General features: G+C 39.8%; 3 protein-coding genes across 3 annotated transcripts; 1 reads left to right on the top strand and 2 right to left on the bottom strand.

Annotated features, from left to right (window-relative positions):
- Positions 1 to 2,760: 2,760 nt before the first annotated feature.
- On the bottom strand, positions 2,761 to 6,017 carry LOC104443832. Its single transcript, XM_010057376.3, has 7 exons — positions 5,615 to 6,017; positions 5,458 to 5,479; positions 4,637 to 4,693; positions 4,466 to 4,547; positions 3,544 to 3,639; positions 3,322 to 3,446; positions 2,761 to 3,227 (listed from the first exon to the last, which is right to left on the bottom strand). The coding sequence occupies exons 1-7, from the start codon at positions 5,712 to 5,714 to the stop codon at positions 3,086 to 3,088; spliced, it is 624 nt and encodes a 207-aa protein (XP_010055678.2). The 5' UTR covers positions 5,715 to 6,017; the 3' UTR covers positions 2,761 to 3,085.
- Positions 6,018 to 7,545: 1,528 nt separating this feature from the next.
- Positions 7,546 to 9,432, top strand: LOC104443831 (zinc finger protein CO3). The gene is made up of 4 exons (XM_010057375.3): positions 7,546 to 8,280; positions 8,409 to 8,558; positions 8,737 to 8,874; positions 9,007 to 9,432. The coding sequence occupies exons 1-4, from the start codon at positions 7,702 to 7,704 to the stop codon at positions 9,103 to 9,105; spliced, it is 966 nt and encodes a 321-aa protein (XP_010055677.1). The 5' UTR covers positions 7,546 to 7,701; the 3' UTR covers positions 9,106 to 9,432.
- Positions 9,433 to 14,205: 4,773 nt separating this feature from the next.
- Positions 14,206 to 21,393, bottom strand: LOC104443830 (general transcription and DNA repair factor IIH helicase subunit XPB1). The gene is made up of 20 exons (XM_010057374.3): positions 21,247 to 21,393; positions 21,105 to 21,148; positions 20,912 to 20,993; positions 20,636 to 20,804; positions 20,188 to 20,410; positions 20,051 to 20,107; positions 19,188 to 19,328; positions 18,715 to 18,795; positions 18,465 to 18,552; positions 17,486 to 17,823; positions 17,321 to 17,396; positions 17,006 to 17,199; positions 16,600 to 16,763; positions 16,442 to 16,514; positions 16,187 to 16,300; positions 15,719 to 15,799; positions 15,305 to 15,364; positions 15,104 to 15,187; positions 14,873 to 15,015; positions 14,206 to 14,762 (listed from the first exon to the last, which is right to left on the bottom strand). The coding sequence occupies exons 1-20, from the start codon at positions 21,332 to 21,334 to the stop codon at positions 14,672 to 14,674; spliced, it is 2,391 nt and encodes a 796-aa protein (XP_010055676.2). The 5' UTR covers positions 21,335 to 21,393; the 3' UTR covers positions 14,206 to 14,671.
- Positions 21,394 to 25,881: the final 4,488 nt, after the last annotated feature.

Here is a 25,881-nt window from a genome sequence, read left to right as displayed (position 1 = left end):
ATCAGCCACTTTGGCATCATACGATTGTTGGATTCAGAGACATAACTTCCTTCTCCCAAAGACCTTGGACGGTATAATCTCTCTAGAGCAATAGCTTTCGTAGCATCTATCAAGACGATCGACTCGGTAGTGCGCCGCCCTCTGAACGAATGCGTTGGAGTTGGTGTAAAGCTCTCCTGGACAAACATGCAATCATCTTGAGGATATGGCTGGCTGCATTCTACGATTCTGAACCCTTTCTTTCTGATAGGACTAGAAAAAACCCTACCTCGGCGGCACCCCAAGAAGAAAGAAACAGAGAAACGAAGCTCATCAGTGCAATTTGGGATTCATGAGAATGCCTCTGCCCAAGATCACGCACGCTGTTCAGCCGCCGATGCTTGCAACTTAGTCATTAAACGCCAACGCTTGTATCTGTAAAATATCTCCTTTTGGTGATGTTTGTACATGAGCATTGTGAAACTCTGTGCTGCTCATGGTCGACCTATGTGTGATGAGATTATGAGATATGAACATGTACACAGGCCGATTTTGTTTTGGAGCATAATTATAGTTGACGTGATTTTAGGGGCTTAATCATAACTGATGCGACTTTCACGGCATTTTCATAGCTCCTATGATTGCGAAATTCTTGATATGAGCAATTCGGTTTGAAACATGCATGGATTTACGGTGGTACGTATGTATGTATGCATTGATGTCAATTCTGCATTGAACTGTTGGGCTACTTGATTGATGTGAACGCACATCTTCCATATAAATTGCATATTCATTGCTTGATCCCATAAAAGTGGCATTAGTCACTTTTTTTTTCAGTTGTCATGTTGCACACCTCCTTTTTACTTTTCCAGATTTCGAGGCTAAGGAGTCTTCATTGTCACATTGCCGATGAGACATGGACATCGTCAGGAAGGATGATTTTTGCCAATTCGTTTCGAGTAAAGGGATTTACTATTACTATTATAATTTTCTTTATCTAAAAAACACTCAATTCAATTAAGCCCTTTCGTTTTGGGATTTGATCTTTTATTTATTGAAAGACGACCATGTTTCTTTTTTCTTTTTCTTTTTTATGTCGGAGGAACCGATTTGGCCGATAGCCGCCACGTAAACTCCCAGGTGACGTTAGCCTAGGACCCACCACTAGGGCGCCATGCGTAATACACCTAATAGTCTGCCAGCCTCCCTACAACTTGCATTGCAGGGGCTTCAAACACCTGACATTTCTCTTCAAAGGCAGGAGCCTACCCAGCAGAGCCACCACGGCCGGTGGTGAAAGACGACCATGTTATTCCCTCAAATCTCAATAAAAGTTAAAGGGGTGGCAGCCAGAGAATTGCCCCCAAGTGTACTATCGAGGCTGCATTGACTATTGGATGGCGTACAACTAGTGCACGTGCCCACTTTGCCGGAAACCGTTGTGCCCGATTACATCGGGCCCGGCATGAATGAGGTGCTATGGGCAGCCACCCAAATTTCGGAATCTTATGTCTACAATCCGGAGTTTCGAGAAATCCTATGATTCAGTTCAATCAATCGATATCGTCCCTAATTGATGATTTTCCTCAATTCTCTTGGCACTGCTGATTCGGAAAATCGAAATTTCTGAATACTGGTGGCAATGAACTCTTTCTTTCATCAATCTCGGTCCTATCTTCTCTTGGGTTGTTTGTTTGGATTCCAGATTAGTCCAATGACGATAACGTTTGCACCCTCAAATGCTGTAATGAGATAGGAGTTTGGGCCTTTATGGTTGAACTACTAATGACTAAGTTACAAGCATCGGTGGTTGAACAGTGGACTCAAATAAGAGTTGTTAACTCAGAATAAGTTGATAACTTTAATTGGAGAAAAGGCAATAGGTCACTTCAATTAAAGATAGTTAGTTGGGAAAATTATCAAAATATTACTAAACTTATTTTACTTTTACCAATTCAATCATAAATCTCTTTTTAGATTTGTCAATCGAGTCGATTTACCAATTTTGTCCGTAAATCGCTAACATGATTGCTGGCCATCCCACATGGCATGACTGGCGAACCGGTAATGATGTGGACAATCTTAATAAATATTTTAATATTTTTGAAATATTTATTTATTTATTTTTCTTTATTTTCCTTTCACTTTTAATCACTTTTTTTTGGTAATTTTCCGTAGGTATTTATATAAAAGAGTTGGTAAAATTAAGTTGTAATTGAAAAAGGTAAATAAAAGTTTGGTTACAAATAAGAAAATTAGTAATTGAAAGAAAAATAAGCTTGACATTAACTCAAATGGAAGAAGAAGATTTAATTTCCTTAAATGAGCTTAACTTTTTTCTTGCTTTATATTTTTGGTTTTTTTGTTTTGATATTTTATTTTGAATCGTTTTATTGCTCATTCTATTCTATTATAAATGCTATTTGTTCTTTTTTCATTATAAAAAATGAACTAAAAGAAAAAGGAAAAGGATTCCAAAGGGTGGGGGATTAGTTTTAATAGAATCCACTCATGCCGGAACCAATCACTCCTAATAAGAGTTAGTAAATCCAAAGCATTAATAAGCTATACCGATTCGTAAATTTTAAGAGTAACATGATAACATCATAAAAATATTGGTAAGATACCAACAAGTCATATGAAAAAAGAGTCATCGGTCATTTTCCTTCCAACAGAGTTTCGACATTTATCGACGTCTATTAAAAATTACTGGTACGGAATCCCTATCTTTGGGAAACAAAAGATTTCTATCATCCCCATGCTTTCTTCTCAAGTTTGCTGTTAAAGAAACGAAGAGATTATTCAAGAGAATATGACCATTACAGCAGTCTGTCTCTTCGAAAGAAACGGACCGCGCTATTTAGAATACAGACCGCATCCCATTGTTCGTCCCAACAGTAGAACACGAGTTCAAGAATGTCCGGATACAAATCCAAGTGAAAAGGGAGATGGTTCCCACATGAATAAGAAGCTAAGATTTTTATATTGGAAACTGTGAGGAAGATAAACTTTGATTGCATGATCAGCATCCAAAGACAGCTGAGAAAGGTTTCGTCCCGAGTAGCTGGAGAAAAGGATAGGGGTGTTGGTAGACAGGCTGACGCGGCTAATACCCGACCGAGGGAGGCATTCGCTGGTCGAGGCGCGACATTTGCTGAAATTGAGGAGCGAACATCGGTGCGTCGTTGAACAAGCCGTCTCGCTTGTCCATTTCTATCTTGTGCTGAGTCTGCATGCACGCGCAAACCCTGCAAGAAGAGAACCGGAAAATCAGCATAAGCCACGGACTCGTGGTTAAATTAGTTTCAGTAGTATTCAGGAATAGTGCGCGGTAGAACTTACGTGCAGTAAACCGTGTTGGCTAGACAGCTGAGCATCTGCGAAGCCTGCTGAATCTGGCTGTTTCCGCATATCATTGCTATGATCGAAAACACGCAGGCAACTTGATTGAGGATGATCATGGTGGCCTGAGCATCATCGGAACACGGTAATGATCAAAAAGGCTAGATTACACGATGAGTTTACTTTTTTGTATTTATGATTGTGCGCGAGTTAAGAGCATACAATGATACAATTGTCGCATTGAGTGGTCTGTATGTTGAACTCATCTTGCAAGAGGAAGCGTGTCGAGCCCACTGAATATCCAAAGCAGCAGATGACCTGGCCATCCGGAGGTGATACAATGAAGGAATTCATAAAAATGAGAATGAAATTTTCCATGACATATGCAATAAGCTGTTCCCCGTGCATACGAACTAGAAGAGATAAGAAAACCAGCGAGATCAGCAATTATTTGATTAGAAAAATATCGTTGCCATTAATTTTGCTACAAGTGAGCTTGTGAGTTGTTAACTGTTGGAAATGGTGATCCATTTTCTAGAATTTTATAGAGTTCCTAAACTAGAATCTAGAATTCCCTAGACGAAGTTTCTAGAAGAAAGAAGAAAAGGAAAGCATTTAGAAATCTAGAATGTAGAATTCCCTAGATGAAGTTTCTAGAAGAAAGAAGAAAAGGAAAGCATTCAAGAGAAATCTAGAATGTTGTACTAAGGCGGTGACTTACGCCTATAAATAGGCTTGTAATTGATCATTTGAGTGTGAGGGGAAAACCTCCACCTTGTGTGTGGTGGGAAAACCCTCCACCGTGAGAGGTCTTAGACCTCCACCAATCTCCATCAAACTATTTCCTTCAACTATTGTAAAATTATTTTATCCAACTAATGAAACTATTTCCCCATGTCTATATCCTTCAATTATCCTAGTTGATCCCTTGTCCATCATCTATAAACTACACCATACACTTGCACATATCACTAACCAAAAACTATCATCCATAACTAAAACCATGCTTCCGCACACATTTAAATTCTAACATTAACACGAATGGCGATTACAAGTACATGAGATGGGAGGGAATAAGAGATTGACATGAGAAACGGGGGAAGAAATCAGAACCACCAAAATTTTGAAGAGTTTCTATATATACCTCAGCGGCAAGGCATAGCTCGGGAAACTGACTCTCTCCGCACCTTCCGCTACAGGGCATGTAACCAGCGCAACACACATATCTGAAGACAGGGAACAAGAGAACACGTTTTCACCAGAAGGTCGTGGAATTGAGCCTGAGAGAACGACGTGAATCACAGAGATCCATTACCTGGACATGTCATTGTAAAGGGCTCTTCTCCGAAGCAAGTACGAAGCACATGGTCCGCTGTGACGGAGAAAAATAATTTAGATGGATGTCGACAGCAGAACTGTTCATCGCATAATGCAGTCCTCAAATTAAGCATAATAAAGCTACGGATTAGTACTAGGTGAAGACTCTGAAAGTTCCATCAGTTCAATGTCATCTCAATATGCATTGATGCCGATGATATACATGTTTTTTTTCTTCAAGTTAGTACCCTGTGGATCTTGAGAACCGGAGTATAATATAGCATCTTTTGTCAGCAAGGTTAAGGAACTTAACCAACAAAAATCTACCATATTTCTTCATCGGCCGACACCATGTAAGCTTGCAAGGAACCTAATCTATGTGAAGTTATATGCTTTTGTGGAAGCATGTTCCAGGAAGACCAAACTCGTTCGAAAATGCTTAGGTAGCGGGATCACCGCCAAGTGTGCTTTTTGGTGGAACCGTTTAAGTGGACATGAATCAGATTGATTTTCTTCACACACACACACTCTCTTTCTTTATTTGATTGTTGAAGAAAAATTGCAGAAAAACGCCATCAGATGATCTTAGCTCAATCCATGGTCCGAAAGGGGACATGTAAACTGTCTGTTTTCCTATTTTTCTTCCGAAAATCCATGTTTCTATGAAATTTTCATGATAGCATCGGCTTTCTGATGGAACACAATCTCGTAGTCCTAACAACATTCTAATCATAAATCTACTCTGCTCGTAAACACCGAAACAAATCCAATTCCAGCAATCAAGAATCATCTCAGATCAACAAATTGAGAACAACTTACCACCACGTGGCAAAGCAGCAGACTGCGGTCACATGCAACGAGAAGCAGAGCAACCCCATCAGAGAAAAGGAAGAGAATCAGATGACGCATTACAATCATTTCCTTTTGAGAAACGACCAAGTGTTTGAACAGAGAGACGCAGAGAAAGGAACCATACAGGGAATGTCTTCCTGAACGGTGTGCACGAGGTCAGTGCGCCAGATATTCCTGTAATTCTGGCGGGCTTTCAGACTCTCCAGATGCTCCTGAGACGCCATGGCCGCGAAGCTCAATCACCTCTGCACAAGAAGACGAAGAAGAAGAACAGGAAGAAGAACCGGCGAGCCAAGAAAGCTTGAACGCGACGCCCCAAGAACAACGACGGCCGGCTTTTTTATACTACGAACGCAGGACCAAGACAACGGCCGGCTCGAGGAGAGACAGATTGCGAACGGTAGATGGAGGAACATGACGACTGGACTCGGCCAAGCTGGAGCTTCTCCAGGAAAGGTCGTCGAGTCAACGAAGCGGAGCCAGGCCCGCTTCACCATCTTCCACCAATGAAACGAATGGAAGGAGTGTGAAAGCGGTGCCCCAATGAAGAAATCTTCATAAGGCTCACCGCGTGGCGTTAACTTCGGAGCAGATTGACAGTGGTGATGTAGAGACATGGTCAACGGCGTCTAGGTAACGCCGATGGAGAAAATACAATAAAACCAACCCATTGAGAGTGACTCATTGGCTAAAGAAGACAAAAGACTTAATGAGTAGAGCTATTTTTGTTGGATCGGACAAATTCAGGTATACGATTTCTTGGATCGGACAACTTCAGATACGATAGTATTTTATCCTATTTGTCATTTCAAGCATCAAGATTCAAATATATTTGTATATAATTTAAATAGTAGAACGAATCTACACATGGGGCGGAAAACGTCCGGATAAGATATTTGCTATTCGGTAAAAATAAGGAAAAAGATGATAAAAAAGAAAAAGAAAAGAAAAGTGTGAGCCACGGTAACGTGAAGATAGAAGGGAAAGGATTTAAGGAGAGAGAAAGAGAAAGAGTGGGGGTGAAGCTTCGCTGTCTTAGCCCAGCGAGGGAGCTCCGTCGTAGAATTTTGACTAAAAGAAAGCCGGCCGCTTCTTTTTCTCGAAAGATTCCGAAAAGGTTCCAAATTTCCTTCGACAGGGGGAGCCCACTTGCCACGCGTGTCGTACAGTCAGTGGATTCGTAATTTATTGCGTTGGCACGTGCACCCGATGTTTTCTCGTCCGATGATGACATGGGTTTGACCTGGTCTGGGCCCCGTGGCCCATTGGGCCCGTCATGAGAGATCCCGGACAAAGTCTCTGATTACTTCAGTTGCAGACGAATCTGGACAGGAAGTTTGTAAGCCCGATGTACAACCGAGCGATCCACAGGTTTATGTTCAAACGGGCTTAAGATTAGATCCGCATGGACCCAGATGATGCAACGCGAGCTCTTTTTAACTTTTAGACAGAACAGAAGAATTTTGGGAGAGAGTCTAGGAAAAAGTGTCGGCTGATATGGCTTCCACTGCGTGGTTAAGAACTTCAAATTGTTTTGCAATTCCTTAATATAGATTGCTATTCCTTTTTCGATTTTTTTTTTTATAATTTAGGAACCGACTGCAGATCTGACTATTTAAAAGTCTATGGACCCCTTTATAAATCTCATGAGCGAGTTAAATTCAGGCTTTTGATCGGTGCAAACGGCCTTAATCTAAAGTAGTTTGCATGCAATTGGTGAAATTTGAATAAGTAGTTTCACAAGGGATGGACTATAACTACGCTAGACAAGTTCAGATGATACGGTATGGAATACAGAAGACATACAACCGCCGAAAAGACTACCAAAGCTCATGCACCGAATCGAGGTCAATCGATGCTAAGCAAAACGTGCTTTAGCGATCTTTGTTTTTGTCGTGCTGCCGGAGTCCCACCACCAAGCACCAAAGCTTTAGAAAAAAAACAAGAAAACAGGGCACAACAACTGTCACGCTTTGCGCTTTATGGCCACGGCCACCACAGCACACGTACTCCCGAAATTGAATAAATTAAAAGCCAGGGACACGACCAGCACTCCCGTCGCTCCTCCTCTTTCCTCTCCTCCTCCCACTTTCCTTCCATTTCCTCAAAGCCAATTTCCCTTCCTCCCGAGCTCTCTCGCCACCCATCATCACCAACCCCACCCCGCCCGCAACGACAGAGGGAAAAAAGTCCCCTGTTTTCGATTCGAGAATGTCCTCCAATTACCTCCACGCCTACGAGCAGGACCTGCAGTTCGTCCCCGACCCTCTCTCCCCTTTCAGCGACTCCTACATTGACATCCTCCATGAATTCTCCAGCTGCGCCTCGGAGAACCAGAGCCCGGTCCCGAAATCCCCTCACGTGTACGGCCCCGCCCCCGCCGCTGCCGTCTTCTCCGCTTCGCTCCCGAGCCAAGAGCTCGAGCACTTGAGGCTTCGCCGGGGGACCCAGTTGCAGCAGCAGCAGCAGCAGCAGCAGCTCTCGAAACATGCTTCGGATTACGCGAATGGGTTCTCGGGATCGACTCAAGAAATCAAAGCTGATCGAGAATGTCATCATGGCGCCGACAGCGAGGCCGCCTTTGAGTTTGTCCCCGACGGTTACGGCGGGGATGGGGATAATGTATGCAAATATATGCAGAGGAGCTACAGCTCCAACTTCTTCAATGGGACGAGGCCTCACCTTCTTCAACCCCCACCGCGCCTCGAGCTTCCAAGCATAAGTTCGCCGGAGAGCTGCTTCTTCAGCGGACAGATGATGAGGAGGGTTTACAGTACAGGAGATTTGCAGGTTCTTTGTTTTTTAAACGAAAATCGTCGAATGCTCTGTTACTGTGATTTTTTTCTTTTGAGGTCAAATTAGAATCTAATTCTCGGGTTTTAACTTCTGCCTTTTTCCTTTTCGTTGTAACATCTCAGAGAATGAAAGCAACGTCCAATCCAACGAGCCCCTTCATGGAGGAGGCGAGCTCCTGCAGAGTGGGGCGTTACAGCGCAGAGGAGAGGAGAGACAGGATTCAGAAGTACAGGGCAAAGCGAACGCAGAGGAACTTCAACAAGACAATCAAGGTAAGGAAAAAAAGATTCGTTTTTTTCAGCGCTAGAGTTGCTTCTCTTTTTCTTTCTCTATATATTTGAAAAAGAGAGAGAGAGAGAGACAAAGAGACAAAGATCGAGAATACGTGGGTTGGTGTCGTGAGCTGGGACTGATGACGAGCGTGTCTTTTGTTGGCGTTGAAACGACAAGTATGCATGTCGGAAAACTCTGGCGGACAGCCGACCGCGGATACGTGGCAGGTTCGCGCGCAACGACGAACCCGGCGAGACTCCTAAGGCTTCAGGCTTCGCCAGAGACGAACACGACGACGACGAGGAGCAGCTCTGGGTATAACCTTCTTGACTTTTTTCTCTTCTCTCTGTTCTCGCTTCAATTTCGAATCCGCCACCCACCAGTCTTTCGACTCCTGGCATTGCCGATTCGTTCATTAACTCTTTCTACTTCCTTGGAATTCGCAAGTTCGCGTTTCACGGCGGGGAACAAGAGTACGGAGCGGCGAGGGGAGGACCGTTCATGGCCAGTTACGGTCAAACCCAGTTCCAGTATTACGGCTGTTGACGACAGACGACAGACGCAAGAAGCTTTTCGCAGGTGGAGATATCACCGTACATATTGGCCCCCCAGATTTTTTCTTCTTCTTCTTCTTCTCTTTTTTCTTTCTTTTCTTCAAGAATGGGACCATCAAGGGGAAATCCAAAAGGGTTTTTTTCTTCTGTGGAAAAAGGAAAAAGGGAGACCAAAAAAAAAAGGGTGAATTGTAGGCACTAGGAAGTTGGGGATTAGGGTTCTTGTTTCTGGTGCTTTTTTGTTGTTGTTGTTTGTATATGTGTAATTTAATAATCCCAAACGCTGTGATGAATAATCAGTGTCCAGTAGTGTATTTCTTTCTTATCTTATATGCCCATATCTTTGACCTAGAGCAAGATCTGCTCAACAAGTACTTTAATATTAATTTAATCTAATTGCTCTTGATCCTTGCTTTGACTCCTTTTTGGGAGTGTAGATTCTTATGTGGCGCTCATCGGCTTGAAGTAATACTGCTGGCATGATCTGGTCACATGATTTGACTGGATTATGCACATTTTTACAGGAAGAGAAATTATGGTATGTATGAAAAGATGAAAAGGGCACTTTCTTCTCTAATAAATTAGTTCTATATTTGGCAATCGTTTGACATGGTACAAAAATGCTTCATGAGATTAATGTGTTTGGGTATTTCTAAAAACTTATTTTTGTTCCCCTCAGTTTGACTCAAGGCCATAGATTTTATGGCTGGATGGTTTCTACTGTTATGTAACTGGGCATTAATTGCAAAGTTAGGGTTGCTTTGGGTTCTTCAGGAAATTCAGACACAATATGGAGAGACAAAATAAATGTCGAGCATATAATGGTCATAGTAAAAAGATCCACTCCTTCACTTTGACCGAATTACACGACTGAAAGGAGAATCATTATTTCACTTGATGCCTAGTCCCGTTGAGGATGAACTATCTTCACTTCTTAATCCGTCGAAACTGATTTATGGTATCACTTGATGATGATATTGTGATATAAACAGAAAAATTCAGCAAACTATCTTAAATCAAGAACACGCGCCCTCATTGCTTTAAATTACTAAAATTTAGAAATGTTCACCCCTTGATGTCTGCCTATCTTGAATCAACTTCTTTGAGCTCTTGGATTGAGGACGAGAATGGTGTGCTTCAATACCAATTTCAGCAGACTTATTACATCCCTAATTTTGTGGGGTTTTTCCTCAATAAAAGGTCTCTTCCATTATGAATTGTGCGCAGAACAACCATAAAGGTAAAAAGAAAGGTGGAAAAGAAAAATGAAAGTAAATAAATAACAAAAAGATAGTAGGGAAGTTACATTTGTTCTTCTCCTCCTCAGTGCCACGATCGATTTTCTTGAGAGAAAAATCAAGATATTTGAAAGGTGAACTTTAGTACTTTGACCATACTAAATAATTGATGCTTCTGCTGCACTGAGTTGATGGCCTGGTTGGCTTTCTCACTCGCATCTCGTGGAAAATCGGTGATAGATTTGCTCGATGAGTAATTCGTACTTTATTTTCGCAAAACTCCATAACAAGTGAGGTAGATCTCAATCGTGTCTAAATCTTATTTTCAATTATAGAAAGAAAAATAGTTGGTAAGATTGGCTTCTTTGCATTAATAATGAGATGATTCTTCATTTAACAGTGGCCCAGCCAATTATTTTGCTTGTAATCGGTCTCACCGATATTAGTGACCTATATAAAATATATATTCCATTCTCAACCTGGAAATGAAGTGGTTGAAAAGACCCAAAAAAGTTGGGATTTTGGGCCTTTGACATCTCAAAATATAGCAGGTGGGTCCTTGTGAGTCAAAGGAATTTCCAAGACTGGTAATTTTCATTTTTTTTTGCACTATGCCATTTCTGATTCTGCCTTTTAGTGTTGTCAAATCCACGTGGGAACAAACAGTGGTTAAAGCTTAAAGCAGGACTTGATTTCTTCTGATTAATTATATTTAGTATTGGCGAAAGAAAATTACAGGTGTCTATTATATTTCTGGCTAAGCTGAAGAGCTTGTGGACTTTAGTGGATTGTCCTTTTCGGAGCTTTAAGCCGGACTAGTAATTCGCTTGTAAATTGACCTGGCCGTGTGACATTGTACCAAGACGCTGTGGGTCAGTTCAGCTGCTATGTCAAGCCAAAGATCAATAGGCATTACAAGCCTCACAAGTCATGGAAAGCTGCAAGAGGACAACTGCATAAACCAGAAATGCAACCCAAAGTCAACAGAAAGGCCATTCATGAACCAGCTACAGCAACAAGAAGCACAAGATCTGCTCAGGACAGATTTCTGAAAACTATATGCCGTCTTAAACAGAGCTGGGGATTGACTTTTTTCTTAGGAATTTCAAGGTCTTCAGTGCTATGTTCAGCCGCAAACTTATACATCGTCAAAGTTTGATCCACGTTGGATGAACTTTGACTATGGAGAACCTCATTTCCTGGCTTTCCTGCTGGTATTTCAAGCCAATCTAGGTAAAATAGATTGAAAATTGACACCTTTGCATGCTGTTTCAATCATTGAATCTCATAATTCCAATCTGCAGGGGATGTATCGATAGAGATGAGCTCGATCCTTTTTCCATAATTGGGCAGAGAAACTACAACCAAAGAAAAGATGAGCTCCAAATTCATTACGTTGATTGCAGGAGCAAACAATGACGAATGAGAAATCTGCTTAGAATGGCCATCAAAGAGATCAAAGCAAATCTAGGAACATTCGGAGCAAACTGTGTTAACCTATGCTAATCCACTTTAGGTCCTTTATTTCAAACTAAATCCCGAGCAGCTGCAATAGTCAAAATACAAAAAAAGGAAGCTGTACAGTTGATCCTTGTCTCGGTGGAAGAGTTAATGCTCTTTTCTCTATGTCACTATCAAAAAAGGGAAACAAAACCACTCATTTATCTCGCGTGCCGTCGGCAGCATAATTCTTCCATATGAACGGAAGAAAAATTCAGTATATCTTTGGTATTTACAAACTTACACGCACGAGATTTGTGTATGACAAAGGAATAATTTGAGAGTGAAGTTACAGTAAAATCATATGGAGATATATATGGAATCTAAAATGGTTGCAAGTTGATCTTGAACAAGCAATTCGCAGACAGTTTTGTAACTTACACCTATCCAACTTTACCATTGAAAAGTTTCTTTTAACATGAGTAATTACCAACCCTAACACCGTAGCTCTTGAAAGATAATCCATCTAGAAAAAGGTCTAATTCGGCATACCGACCACTACAGCACCTTGAACTTGAAGTACGGTTCACTGAATCTTGTCTAATACAGCCCTTCACCTGTTTTTTATTTTTCCCTCTGCGATCACTAACCTGATGGGACAACTCTTGAGACAACATTAAACATAATGGGCTGCTCATCGACTAATAAAAAAAAAGAAAAAGGAATGATTACAATAATTCACACTCGCACAATCAAACTTGCAGAGGAACACTTTTGACTAGCACAATATGGGGGACAACCAATATAAAAATACTTAATAGCCCAATCATGGGAATGCTTTTATGTTGATGATTCCTTAGGCCTGCGAGAAAGATGCCCCAGAAACAATTCTTAAGAAGATTAAAAGAAAGAAAAAAACCAGAGAAGCTGTCGGGGTTAAAATAATGCGATGAAATCTGTCCAAGAAAAAGGGGTTGTTACCGGTGCATCGAAAATTCCAAGCCCCGAAGATATCTGGGCCAGAGTTGTCCAACAATAATTACCGGATAATCATTAAATGATCGAGTGCACGAGTGAGAACAATGATTGTATTTTGGAACAGGGATTAATTTAGTAGAATATCCCATGTGGTGATGATAAAACTTTCGTGTCGAGCCGAAAAATGGATCGCGAAAGGAGAGAATTTTGTAGCATAAAAATGTAAAAGAGATCAACCATCTTTGACCGTCGACCGAGACTTATTTGCAGCACTCACGTATTTGGTACTTTGAGGTTTATGCTGTCACTTTGCGGATTTCGCCTTTCAGGCGGGGACCGTATGCGAGATGAGAATGCGGGCACATACATTAGATAAAGAGGATGTTGCGAAAGATAGGTCTGGTTCAGTGGTTTGTAAAAGTGAATCATGTCATGTGACTTTGAGAGAGTTCTGATGAGAGCTTTTCTTAAGCTACTGGCTCGTAATTCTCTCCCAAATTCACTGGCGATATGATACTTCCACTTAAGTTGCATGGATTTCTGAGAGACTTGCATGTCAAACGTCGAAACCAGTTTTGGCGGAGTGAAACCGGATGCCTCGGTTTAAACTTCAAGCAATCAGACCGCGGCATCTGCTTTGGAGACTTGTGCTTGACATAAACAGTCAGACTGCGGCATCTGCTTTGGAGACTTGTGCTTGACATAACCAGAGAAAGGGTTCTTTCATTAATTTATGAGCAAATAATTCAAAGATCTCTTTTCATTTCCGGGCTTAAGGTCTTCCTTTACTGCTTATAATTGTTAATCGTAGCTGTATCCCCACGGCAAAGGAATAGGAGTCGAGTCCTGTCCTAAACAAAAGTTATAGAATGTCTGCTTTGTTCCATCTTTATTCGTAGTTCCGCCTTTGCCCTTCAAAAAAGCCTAATCCTGCCTGAGAACTGCAGTCTCTTTGCTTAACATTCAAGTCGCTTTTGGTTTTCGGCCCCCTTTACCCTCGAGCAATGGGTGTCCGATGACTCCATTGATTCTCCAATGTCATGATTTTTAAAGTGGAAAAGAAGTCAAGAGCATTTGGAATGTCCAAAGGACAGTCCAAATGCTATAAAAACCCCTTCATGGCTATTGGAGAGCAGAGGAAGGAATTCTGCCACTACATGGGGAATCCCTAAAAGGTAAAAAGTATTAGCTGCTTCAGCCTTTTTTTTTTTTTTTTTTTTAGGGGGATCGAAAAGCTGCGGCCTTTTAAATGTGTAAATACTCGAGCATATGTGAGAGAGAGAGAGAGAGGGAGGCTCTCTTTTCATTGAAGCATAATGATTCACCAACTTTCAAAGATGGTGCAAAGGCATTCTTCACCTCGTAGTGGGTCTTTTTGGCAAACTGTGAGTTGAATGACAAAGCCAAGTTGAGGTAAATGAGTCATTGGTCGTTCATTTCAAAAAAGTAAATCATGCCCAAGAGACACCTTTCATAGATACATTATTGAGATTCCAATAGATCCTCCTAAAATGACACTTGTATCTCTCCAAAAATTTCTCATGTACATTGAATGCTTAAGTCAAATCATTCTAAAACGCATTGATTGTTTAGTCAGCCAATCAAACCAACCTTCACTCACCCACACAAAAAAAAAGGACCGTTTGGCATCATGAATCCATATTTTCCACATAGAAGGATTGTTGCAAATGGGGATGAACAACGGCTACCATCACCTAGGAGGGGTAGCACGATATATCTTTTTTGGATCACTCTTGCTAATGTGGATCTTATAAAGCAAAATTGTTGTAGCATCATGATCACATGCTTTTGCACATACTGAAAAGCAGTCAGACAGGAGAATCTTAAGAGGCATACTGTTTTTAGGCTCTTAGAGACTGCTCTTCTGAATTCCATCGCATCTCAGGTATATCTTCTCTTAAACAAATAATGTCGCTTGGAAGGATCCTTAGGTTTAGGTTTTGGTTGGCCTGGTCCAAGCCTTCGTCCAATACTGCAAACAAGATTCGCCAAATTGTTCTCCATTAGAGAAAAAACAGTCTTGCATGTACTAAACAATTCCTATGCATAGAATAGAGCATTTAGAAAGAAAAATGGGTTTACCCGTATTCCATGTACACCATCCCATTTGCGCCTGACATTGCACTCATTGATCCAACAAAACGACGAGCTTTATGAAGAGCTATATCATCAGCATCTTCTTCCAATTGCTCTAGACCAACTGCATCATCGCCAGCACTCAATACCTGCCAAGATCCAGACATGCACAGACTAACAATAGGGTTAGATTAGAAAATTTTTAGAAAGAAAAATGAGGCAGAAGAAAGAACTGACCTTGCTTAGAAGTGCCAATTGCTCATCCAGTCGGTGATAGCTCAAATCAGCTCCTGAATCAGGAGGTGGCAAGCTTGTGATCACCTGTAGCGTGCAAGAGATAATTATGATAACAAGAATAACCAAGCTCTGATTAATAGCAAAAGAAATGAGAACCTGTTTGATCTGTAAACTATTATTTTACAAAGCATAACAACATACCTTAAAGCTGTAACCTTGATCGATCAAAAACTGCTGCCGTTTGGTGGAGTAGTACATTTCCTTCATGGAAAAAAGAAAAAAACAATATCAATATCATAAAAAAACTCGCGATAAGAACTGCTTTCTTTGTGCTTAGGTTCTTTAATAAATTTTCTAACTTTTGGTGCTTTTATTATTGCACAGGCTCACGCTGTACTAACCACTTCAGGCTCCACTTCCAATCTTCTACGTTCTTATCAGCTACACCTCAGGTGTGTAAGTATGCGTGTGTGCCTGTTCGTGTGCAGGTGTGTGAGGGGTGAACTCATGAGGCCCTCGAACTAGTAACTAAAAACAGGCTTAGGAGGACTCAAAGTCTTTCCAATTGACATTTGCCAAAACATAATGCTAAAATGCAAAAGATTAGATAATAACCTGTGTATCTGTAGACACAAGTGAATAGAAAAATGCATTATATTCTTCCTTGCCTCCTGCCATCCTATCTTGAGGCTTGCCCTGATTTGAGCATTATGAGGCGTCAGGTTTGCAGAGTAATCATGTCAAAGCATAGACAGCTTGGACTGAGAAATGAGATAATTGGATCATAAAGTAATGCTGAATCACTTTTTAGCTTGTTAATGAATATATTTATTTATGCAACAAAGGTTAGTCCAATTCATTCCCGATGCAAATAATGAAAACAGGGAGATAGACTTGTAACACATGCACAGCAGTACCAAAGATATATATCATGTGACATGAATTACTTGTAAAATTTCCAAATATAGAATAATCCTCTAGAAATATTTCATATTGTGATGACATTGACCGAGAAGAGATAATACCAACCTGATACCAATACGAGGGTAGAAAAATCAGAAAATAAAGAGATGTTCAAATCACCTTTGCCCTAAGAATACGTCCAAGACGTTGAGCTTCTTGTCGTCTAGATCCAGCATGTGACGAAATTTGAATTATAACATTTGCCTCAGGAATATCTATTGAATTATCACCAACCTGCAGGTAGAAGTGGGAAAGTCAATGAACAGAGTCAACATGCCATTACTTAGGTCAATGCTAGATTTAAAAACCATGGTGCCCAATAATCTTCTAGATTATCCCCTCACACAAATACTGATAACTGGAGGAATATAGTACCTTTGATAGAAAAATTGTGTTCACATCCCGACTAGTTTTAAAAGCTTGGAGAATTTTTGTCCGTTCAAGATGGCTGCATATTCAAGAATCCCATGATAACTTGTTATAAGCACACGGACAAAGTAATCATCTAAAAGAATGTCAGTGGACATTAATACCTGGTAGCACCATAAATCATTGGTTTGCGAAGTTTCATTGCATACTCTGTTAGGGCAAAAAGATTATCGGCAAAGACAATTATTTTGTCCCCACGCTGTTGTTCATGAAAACGAATCAGAAATTCGCAAGCTCTGAACTTATTCGGGTTCATTACATACAGTGCCTGCAGATAAAAGTCCATGATTTAGAATATCAAGAAGTTCTGGGTAAAGATGTACCTGATTTCCACTAATTATTCAGAAGTAATGACTACGTTTTGACATTTCAGGCCACAAAGGAAGTGATCAAACTCTCAGAGAAGAAGATTAGAGAGAACATATACACCCATCCCATTTCCACTACAATTGCAAAGGAGTAATATCTCAAATATCTCACCCAATTAGCAGGAGTACTAGTGACATTTACCTGCTTTTTCTTGGAGTTCTCCTTCTTCAGATACTCAGCGAAGAACTCCTTTGTCATCGGACACCATACTTCTGCACACTGCACATTTGCAATAAAGCCTCCTTTCACTAAATCTAACCAATTTGCTTCATACAATTTGGGACCGATAAGGAAATTCAGATCTGTTATCCTCTCATCCTCACGAACAAGTGTGGCTGCAATCAAGTATCATGAAACCAGCTTTAGATAATTTGGAAAATAAGGTAGCACAGGCAGAAAGGAAACGAGCATGTAACAGAAGGTGGACAAGAGTGTAGTAACATCCAAGTGACATACCAGTGAGTCCAAGTTTGCAGTGAGATTTTGTGAGGCTGATGACCTTTCGGAACATGTGAGCGGGAACCACGTGCACCTGAACACAGATGGTAGATGGTAATTTGATGCCAAGATAAATACGCAGAGGGGTATATAAAGCCGGGAATCATGGATTAATGAGATCACCTCATCCATCAGAAGTAACCCCCATTCTCTATTCCTTATTTCTTCAATAATTTTTTCAGATTCTTCAGATCGTTTTCCACCAAAAGCAACCATGTTGTATGTAGTAACAACAACCCCAGCATTGCCACGAAATCTTTCTTTGTTGTCAGATGTGAACCGGCAAATTTGTTCATCTCTTATAGTTGACCACAACTTGAACTGAAATGCCCATTGATCCACAGAAACTGCATTTGTTGCCAAGCAAAGACAACTCTTCTTTATCCGGCATGCTGCAGAAACACCAACCAAAGATTTCCCGGCACCACAAGGTAGCACAATGATACCAGATCTAGCTCGACCTAAAGAAGGACAACAACAAAATGAGAAATATCAAAGAAAGAAGAACTTCAGAGTCTCTTACTTCTGGGAGCATATATCATGTCAAGAACACATAAAAGATAAGGAACTAGCTAACACATCAAATAGTCTGTAGGACAACTATAAATTATACATATCCCAAAATGTCACCAAAATACATATTTAATAAGGTCATGTTTGCCCAACCCCAAGTCCTTCATGCCTAAGAAAATAGAAAGTTCACGTTAAACAGTAAAAGGAGGAAGCCTCAATATAATTAATCATCTAAGAAAGAATCAAGAACATCTAACCTCTAAATTTATTCATGCCCATTTACAATTTTCATAAGTTCGGTTAACAAAAAACGTACTTTCTATAACATATACAGCATTAAGATGCCCTCAAAATTGACAGATTGCACCTTCCCCCGTAAGAAGGGAATTTCTTGGTCCAGTTTCTCCTAATCAGTAATCAAAAGGTTGGGCCTCTGAATTCTAGAAACAAAAAGGCAATTTTTCCAACATTGCGATTGCAGAGTCTGAAATCTGAAGCAGTCTTTAAAACCCACGGGAACCATCCCCTGAAGACTGTTCTGTGGACATGACTGAAAAATCAATGCTTGTGATTGTATGAAAAGTCCTACCATTTCCAAACATTTTACTCAGACTTTTTTCTTGATATGGCCGTGGTTGTGCATGAGGCTTCAGCTCTACTTCCAGGTCAGGGTTTACCTGTGTAATAGTAAAGGCACATCAACTAGCATCAAGATCTCACAGAGGTTAAAGACATATCATGAAAGGTTCTACATGTTCAAGTCATTAAAAATATGAGATTAACATTGTACTTTAAATTTCAACTAGATACAGAGATCATAACCGAGGATTGTAACTCACCGTATCATTTCTAAAGTCATACTCCTCCAACATGGGATAGTTCAAAGCATTGGGCAAGCAGCGTTGCTTCACATTTTCAACCTAAAAAAGTAAAAGACAGTACTGAATACACTTGTAAGAACCTTAAGGAGAGCATAAAATCCAATGTATCTCACAGCATGCATACTTCATCACTTGACACTGATGGAACACCAGTCAGAATCCATGAGATGGTTATAGGAATGAAAAAAAAAAAAAAACGCGAATATAAGGATGGAGGCAATGTACTAAACATTTTACAGACTAAATGGACTAAAGAAGCAGAAAGTTTCAAAATGCCATAGTTTTTGGCCAACCAAATCTAGCATATGCAATTGCAGTTCACAATCAGTTCCCTCAACTCTGCTTCACTAAAACATGATCGCTGACAACTAGTCCAAGCAGAAGGTCTGAATTCCTGGCACATAGGGGAACTGACAGTCTGAAAGCTTTACCTGAGAAGGATCAATCTCAAATGAATGAGTTTCTTTCTCCTCAGCTGCAGCAGCCAGTTCTGCTTCATTCAGTAACTCATTATGTCCAACCCCAACCTCACCCATTGCTTTGCTAATTGTGAATCCATCAGCACCAGGTCCCTGCGTATTAGCAAATATTTTGCGACCAATGATCGTGCCGGAAAAGATGCTATAATATTCCTCTCGAGACAAACACATAAGGAAATATAAACCACTTATGGCGAGCATGAAGCTATTATTGTTAAGACTTAAACTTGAAACAGGAACTGTGCAGGAAAGAACAAATCATTAACACAATAAAAAAATTTGCATCAGAAGGAAGTGCAAAATAGAATATTGAGATTGTAATCAAGGCTCAATGCCATAGTAGACAGAGTATAGATGATGTCACAAGGCAAATCAAGGAAGGATATGAAGGATATGAATATTGGGGTGAAATGAATCCCTTACACAAAGCAAATGCAAAATTAGTAACCACATTAGTAAAGATTTCATCATCTTGTTTGCCAAATCCTCATCAAGTCGGCCATTTTAAAGGAAAATGATTTACAAGTTGTTCCTAAATTGTCTTCAAGTGCCCTTAATTTAACCAGGAGAGAAGTATTATCTTACCATAAAAAAAAACTCATATTTATGTGAATCTCTTACTGTCAGAGCACGTCATAGTCTTCTTTAATTCTGAAGAAGACCAACTTACAACATAGGGCTAAATCATGCCTTAGACAAAATGTCCGAACAACAGCATGAAAAAGAAAGTCTGCCGCAAAATTGTTAGCAACCAGGATGGGCATCAGCAGGCAAAAGAAACGCATCATTCAACTAGAAATAGCCTAGACACAAACCTCAGGAGATATCCTAGCTCGAGTTATAACTTCATCCCTAAGCAACTTCTTCAGCACCTGTAATTACATTTCTGATTAGTAACCCCAACCCAACATTCATAAGAATGAAGGAATAGGGAAAAGATAAATTGTCCTGCCTCAGGGAAGGGCGACTCAATGAAGTATCGATTCTTTTTAAGCACGAGCTTCACTTTTCCGTAATTAGCAGTCGAAGCATGTATGAAGTCAATCATCTCTTTAGGGAGCTTGGTCTTTGACAATTTATTCAGTACAGAAATGATTGTTTCCGTCTCAAGACCAACTGACACCGCCGCATACAATGAGTGCGGGGTCAAATTGTACTCGTGCATCGACTCCGGCCTATGAAAGAAAAAAAGAAAAAAAAAACGAAAAAATTAGTCAGGCTGAATGATGCATCTGGCAATGCACTACAAATTGACGACAGGTGATTGAAATTGGATAGAACCGCCCATGCTTTGAGAAAATTTTTCATAAACCTAAGGCCACAGATGCGATACTAAATCATCCGCATTGCCAATGCGCGCAAACTATCTCGAGAAAGAATGCTTTGCATCGAAAGAGCACCTGCAAACAGGCTCAGCAATGGCAATGAGAAAATCATAAGCCTGCTTGTACAAGGAAGAAAACGTCTCCAGGAAAATCCGGCCGTCCGCACAAGCCCATAGGGGCCGATTGCCGTGATCCTGCTTCAGCTCCAACTTGCTAAAGTCCTTCTTCTTCCCTTCGCCGTCGCCTACAACAACAGATCAACTTATGATTTCGCCAGCGCCCCCCGATCGAGCTAACAAAACCACCCCGCACGCTGCCCTATCTACCGCGCAAAACATCCAAAATCCGTACCGTCGCGGTAATCGTCGTCCATCTCTTCGCCGTACATCGCCTCGTCCTCCTCCGCCGCGGCGATCGCGCTCCGGTAATCATCCTGCGGCAAACAGCGCCGCCGCCTCAACAATCTCGCTTAATCCGGCGAAACCGGAACTGGATTGAGAAAGGTGGAGAGACAGAGAGAGAGAGAACGGGAGGGGGAACTGACCTTGGCCGACGATTTCTGCCTCTTGCCGGGCCGTCCCTTGTCACCTGAAAATAAATTTTCGAATCGGCAGATCAATCGACGACGCCGACGACGGCGAGGAGCTCAGCTCGAGTTTCCCGAGTTCAAGGCGATAGAATCGTACCGTGTCCCATGGATTTTTCCGGTGGCGGTTGCGGTGGAAATTGCAGAATCCGTTTTCTCTTTCGACGTCCGGAAAGGAGAAGCTGCATCTCTTTTCGTAGGGAGTTGAGGAAGGAAATTGGCAAGAGAATTTTGGACTGTTCTTCTCTTTTTCGGTGCTATCGGGCCGGGCCGGGCCGGGCCGGATGTCGGGATTGAATTCAAGGCTATCGCGGTGGCAAGGGAGCGAACGGGATCAAAAAACAACTTCCAGATATTCGGGAAAAATGCTCCAAATTTCACTTCTTACTTAAACTGAAACTTGTTACAAAAATATTCGTTTAATAAAAATTTGTCATCCTAAAATTCATCAAATTAATTTAATTGAGTCATTTTATTAATTTCGTTTAATTTTCTAATGGAAATATGTTGATGCAATTTTTTTAAATTTTTTTACTTACAACGTTTTGGTGCAAATTTTATCTAAATTAGATTTTAAAAATGAAACTAAAATTAAAAAAAAAATAAAATAGAGGAATGAAGAGAAACCATGCAGAGAAGGCTATAATCCCTCATTGTCGCCACCCCACCATTGCCGGGAAGGGATGATGAGGGTGGGGGATGACCAACAGCCTTCACGGTCTGGTCTGGTTTGTCCTCCTTCCTCTTCTTTTTTAATATCATTTAGCTTATTTTTAAGTTTAATTTTTAAAAACTATGTTAAATTATATCTAGATCAAAACGACATCATTTTAACATAATTAATATAATTTAGACACATCATCACCATGTAGAAGTGAGAAAATGTGTTAGAAGTGAGAAAATGTTTTTAAAAAATTACATCAACATTTTCCTTAACCATGGAATTACTCGATTGCACTAGTTTAATAAATTTTAAGACTTAATTGTATTCTTTGTATGTTTTAAAACTCAATTATACCTTCGTAATAAGTTTTAAGACTTTCGAAACACTTCTCTTGACATGCAATATAACTTTCACCATTTGGAAGCATGTTTCCTTTGAATCCGAAAGTTCTCTTGATGAGGTTCGACCCGAGCTTGAATCCGATGTAAATGAGTATGGAGATTGAGAATGACTAGCTATGAAAAATACAAGAATTGACTCGAATGTTTATGAACCTGTGCTGGGATTTTGGATTCGAGTGAGCCTTGGCCTTGTCACATTCGGGCACATTTGGCTACCTTTGACGACCACTTTGCCAAGCTTTTGGGCCATTAAGGATGCGTTTGGTAATTATTTTGTTTCCATGAGTAATTTTTGCTTAAAAATGGTTTTTTTTTTTTAATTTTGTTCCCTAAACGAGTTTCTAAGCATTTGAAAACGCCTATCATCTGTACAAAATTTCTATTTCTATAATAGAAATGCGTTTGATATGACTCTTAAAAACAAGTTAAATGACAAAGCCAAGTTGAGGTAAACCAGATATCATCGGTCGTCCGTTTCAAAAAAGCAAATCACATGCAAGAGTCACCTTCCAGATATCCACCATTGAGACTCCAGTAGATCCTCCCGAAATCACGCTTGGATCTCTTCAAAAATTCCTTTAGTACATTGAATGCTTCAATCGAGTTCTAAAATATATCAACTCTTTAGTTAGCCAATCAAATCCACCCTTACTCTAGTAACAACACAGCGAGATTGAAATAGTATGTACTGACCCAAAAAGGACTGTTGGACATCATGAATCCATATTTTCCACGTAGAAGGATTGTTGCAAATGGGGATGGACAACGGCTACCAACACCTAGCAAGGGTAGCACAATATATCCTGATTGGATCGCTCTTGCTAATGTGGATCTCGTAAAGCCAAATTGTTACAGCATAATGATAGTGTGTTTAGCAGTTAGATGGGAAAATCATAAGAAGCGTACTATTTTTAGGCTCTTAGAAACGCAACTGCTCTTCTGAATTCCATCGTGTCTCAGCCATATGAGCTTTTATAAAGAGCTATGTCATCAACATCTTCTTCCAATTGCTCTAGACCAAATGCATCATCACCAGCACTCGATACCTGCCAAGATCCAGACATGCACAGATTAACGATAGAGAAGTTTTAGAAAGCAAAATGAGACAGAAGAAAGAGCTAACCTTGCCTAGAAGTGCCAGTTGCTCATGCAGTCGGCAGCTCAAATTAGCTCCTGAATCAGGAGGCGGCAAGCTTGTGATCACTTATAGTGTGCAAGAGATGATTATAATAACAAGAATAACCAAGCTTTGATTAATAACAAAACAAATGAGAATCTGTTTGATCTGTAAATTATTATTTTACACATCATAACAACACACATCAAAGCTGTAATTTGATCGATAAAAAACTGCTGCCATTTGGTGTAGTACATTTCCTTCATGAAAAAAGAAAAACAATATCGATACCATTAAAAAAAACACTTCAGACTCCACTTCCCATCTTCTAAGTCCGTATACACCTTTGAGCGCACACGTGTGGGGTGAGCTCATCAAGCAATCTTTTGGACATAATTACATAAACATGATGTTGCTTTGGCATTGTCTAACCTATCCATTCTCATTCGACAATGATGTGGCGCTACACGCATGTTTACCATATCAAACTTATGTCTACATCTTTCAAAATTGATCATGAGGCCCTCAAACTAGTAACTAAAAGCAGGCTTTGGAGGGGTCTTTCCAATTGATATTTGCCAGAACATAATGCTAAAATGCAAAATATTAGATACTAATATGTGCATCTGTAGGCACAAGGGAATAGACAAATGCATTGTATTCTTTCTTGCCTCCTGCCATCTTTTCTTGAGGCTTGCCCTAATTTGAGCATTATGAGACGTTTAGTTTGCAAACATAGACAGCTTGGAAATGAAGTATTGGCAAAGCTTGGACTGAGAAATGAGAGAGTTGGATCATAAAATAATGTTGAATTACTATCTAGCTTGTTAATGAATATTTTATTTCTGCAAGAAAGGTTAGTCCAATTCATTCTCAATGCCAGTACTGAAAACAAGAAGATAGACCTATGACACGTGCACGGCAATACCAAAGATATATAACAAGGGGAACACAAAGTACAGATATAGAATGATCCTCAATAGAAATATTTCATATTAAATTAGGAATACAACTGCCAATGTTTAGGAATTCTACCTTTATATAGCTTCTATTATTACCAACCTACAACTTTCACAAAATTAAAAATTTATCACGAAAGTGCATTATATCATAGATTTCACATTTTAAAGGAGAACAATTTAACCTTTTTTTATTTATTTTCATTTGAAAGCATAAGTAGAAAGGTGGGGAAGGTTATGGAAGATAAAGAAATTTAGGTTATTAAAATGACCGGATGGATACAATAAGGGGAAGGGCACCACTTCTTATACTAGAGGCTTTCAAATTACAACCATCGATTGTTATCCAATCTGGCAGACGAGATCATATCTCACTATCTACCAACTAATGGCATTTATACCGAGAGAGTTCTAGATCTCAGCACAATTACCATCTCACCCATCTCTAGGAACATTCTGGAAACCTAAGCGAATATGAGAGGTCTTCCTTGATCATGCATGGTCCGTTAGTCATGGAAACCTCACGGCCATGACATAAGGGACAAGAGCACACTGAAGATCATGAAACTTGTCATGAAGATGTAATCGAATCGTAAAACTTACAAAAAATGTAATCAAATTCTAAAACTCATCAAGTTAATTTAATTGAATCATTCCATTAATTTCGTTCAATTTGTCTAATGGAAAATGTTGACGCGACTTTTATATTATTTACTTACATCATCTTGGTGCAAATTTTATTTATATTAGATTTTTAAAATAAACTAAATTATTTTTAAAAAAAAAAAAGGAATGAGGAGAAACCAGGCTAAGAGAGCTACAAACCTCATCGTTGCTACCCCACCATCGCTAAGAAGAGCCGATAAGGGTGGGGATGGGGATGGCGCCTTCATGGCCAAGTTTCTCCTCCTTCGTCTTTTTTTCTCTCTTTAAAAAAATAAAATAAATAATTTAGCTTATTTTTAAATATAATATGTATTAAAATTATATTTGGATCAAAATGACATTGGATAATAATATATGATATAGACAAGTCGCCACATAGGAGTGAATAAATATTTAAAAAAGAATTACATTAGTATTTTCTTTAGTCAAGTTAAATGAAATTAACATAATGACTTGATTGTATAAATTTGATAATTTTTAGGACTTGGTTATATTTTTTGTAAGTTTTAGAACTCAATTACATATTTATAATAAGTTTTAAGACATAATACACTTATCTCTACGGAAGCATGGTTCCTTCAAATCTTAAAGTTCTCCTAATGAGGTTCGGCCGAAGTGTAAATCCGATGTCAATGAAGCCAATCCAATGTCAATGAGTATGGAGATTGAGAATGACCAGCTAAAAATAAAAAATAAAAAAAAAATAAAAAAAAATCAAGAATTGACTTAAATGTTTATGAAGTTCTCTCGGGAATTTGGATTCGAGTGAGCCTTAGACTTGTCGCATCCAGCCACATTTGGTTGCCTTGGACGACCACTTTGCCAAGCCTATATCTAAAGGACTTTGAGCAAAAGTCAAATTGTTTAGCACTACTTTTTTCTTTTTTTTTTTTTGAGAGAGATTTCTGAATTTTCAAAATCCTTCGAA

The sequence above is a fragment of the Eucalyptus grandis genome, chromosome 5 (assembly GCF_016545825.1).
Source record: "Eucalyptus grandis isolate ANBG69807.140 chromosome 5, ASM1654582v1, whole genome shotgun sequence".
Taxonomy (NCBI): domain Eukaryota; kingdom Viridiplantae; phylum Streptophyta; class Magnoliopsida; order Myrtales; family Myrtaceae; genus Eucalyptus; species Eucalyptus grandis.
Note: the sequence above shows the minus strand (reverse complement) of the source record. Positions and strands in the feature narration are given on the sequence as shown.

What these genes read in the sequence shown, in the direction of transcription:
- LOC104443832 (XM_010057376.3), bottom strand. Translation starts at nt 5,714, where the DNA reads ATGGCGTCTCAGGAGCATCTGGAGAGTCTGAAAGCCCGCCAGAATTAC. An exon ending in CTTTACAATGACATGTCCAG is followed by an intron (nt 4,548 to 4,636) that starts GTAATGGATCTC and finishes CCCTGTCTTCAG; the next exon opens with ATATGTGTGTTGCGCTGGTT. An exon ending in GCCAACACGGTTTACTGCAC is followed by an intron (nt 3,228 to 3,321) that starts GTAAGTTCTACC and finishes CTCTTCTTGCAG; the next exon opens with GGTTTGCGCGTGCATGCAGA.
- LOC104443831 (XM_010057375.3), top strand. Translation starts at nt 7,702, where the DNA reads ATGTCCTCCAATTACCTCCACGCCTACGAGCAGGACCTGCAGTTCGTC. An exon ending in ACTTCAACAAGACAATCAAG is followed by an intron (nt 8,559 to 8,736) that starts GTAAGGAAAAAA and finishes TGAAACGACAAG; the next exon opens with TATGCATGTCGGAAAACTCT. An exon ending in ACGACGAGGAGCAGCTCTGG is followed by an intron (nt 8,875 to 9,006) that starts GTATAACCTTCT and finishes GGAATTCGCAAG; the next exon opens with TTCGCGTTTCACGGCGGGGA.
- LOC104443830 (XM_010057374.3), bottom strand. Translation starts at nt 21,334, where the DNA reads ATGCAGCTTCTCCTTTCCGGACGTCGAAAGAGAAAACGGATTCTGCAA. An exon ending in ACACAATTTTTCTATCAAAG is followed by an intron (nt 16,301 to 16,441) that starts GTACTATATTCC and finishes TTCTACCTGCAG; the next exon opens with GTTGGTGATAATTCAATAGA. An exon ending in AATTGGCACTTCTAAGCAAG is followed by an intron (nt 15,016 to 15,103) that starts GTCAGTTCTTTC and finishes GGATCTTGGCAG; the next exon opens with GTATTGAGTGCTGGCGATGA.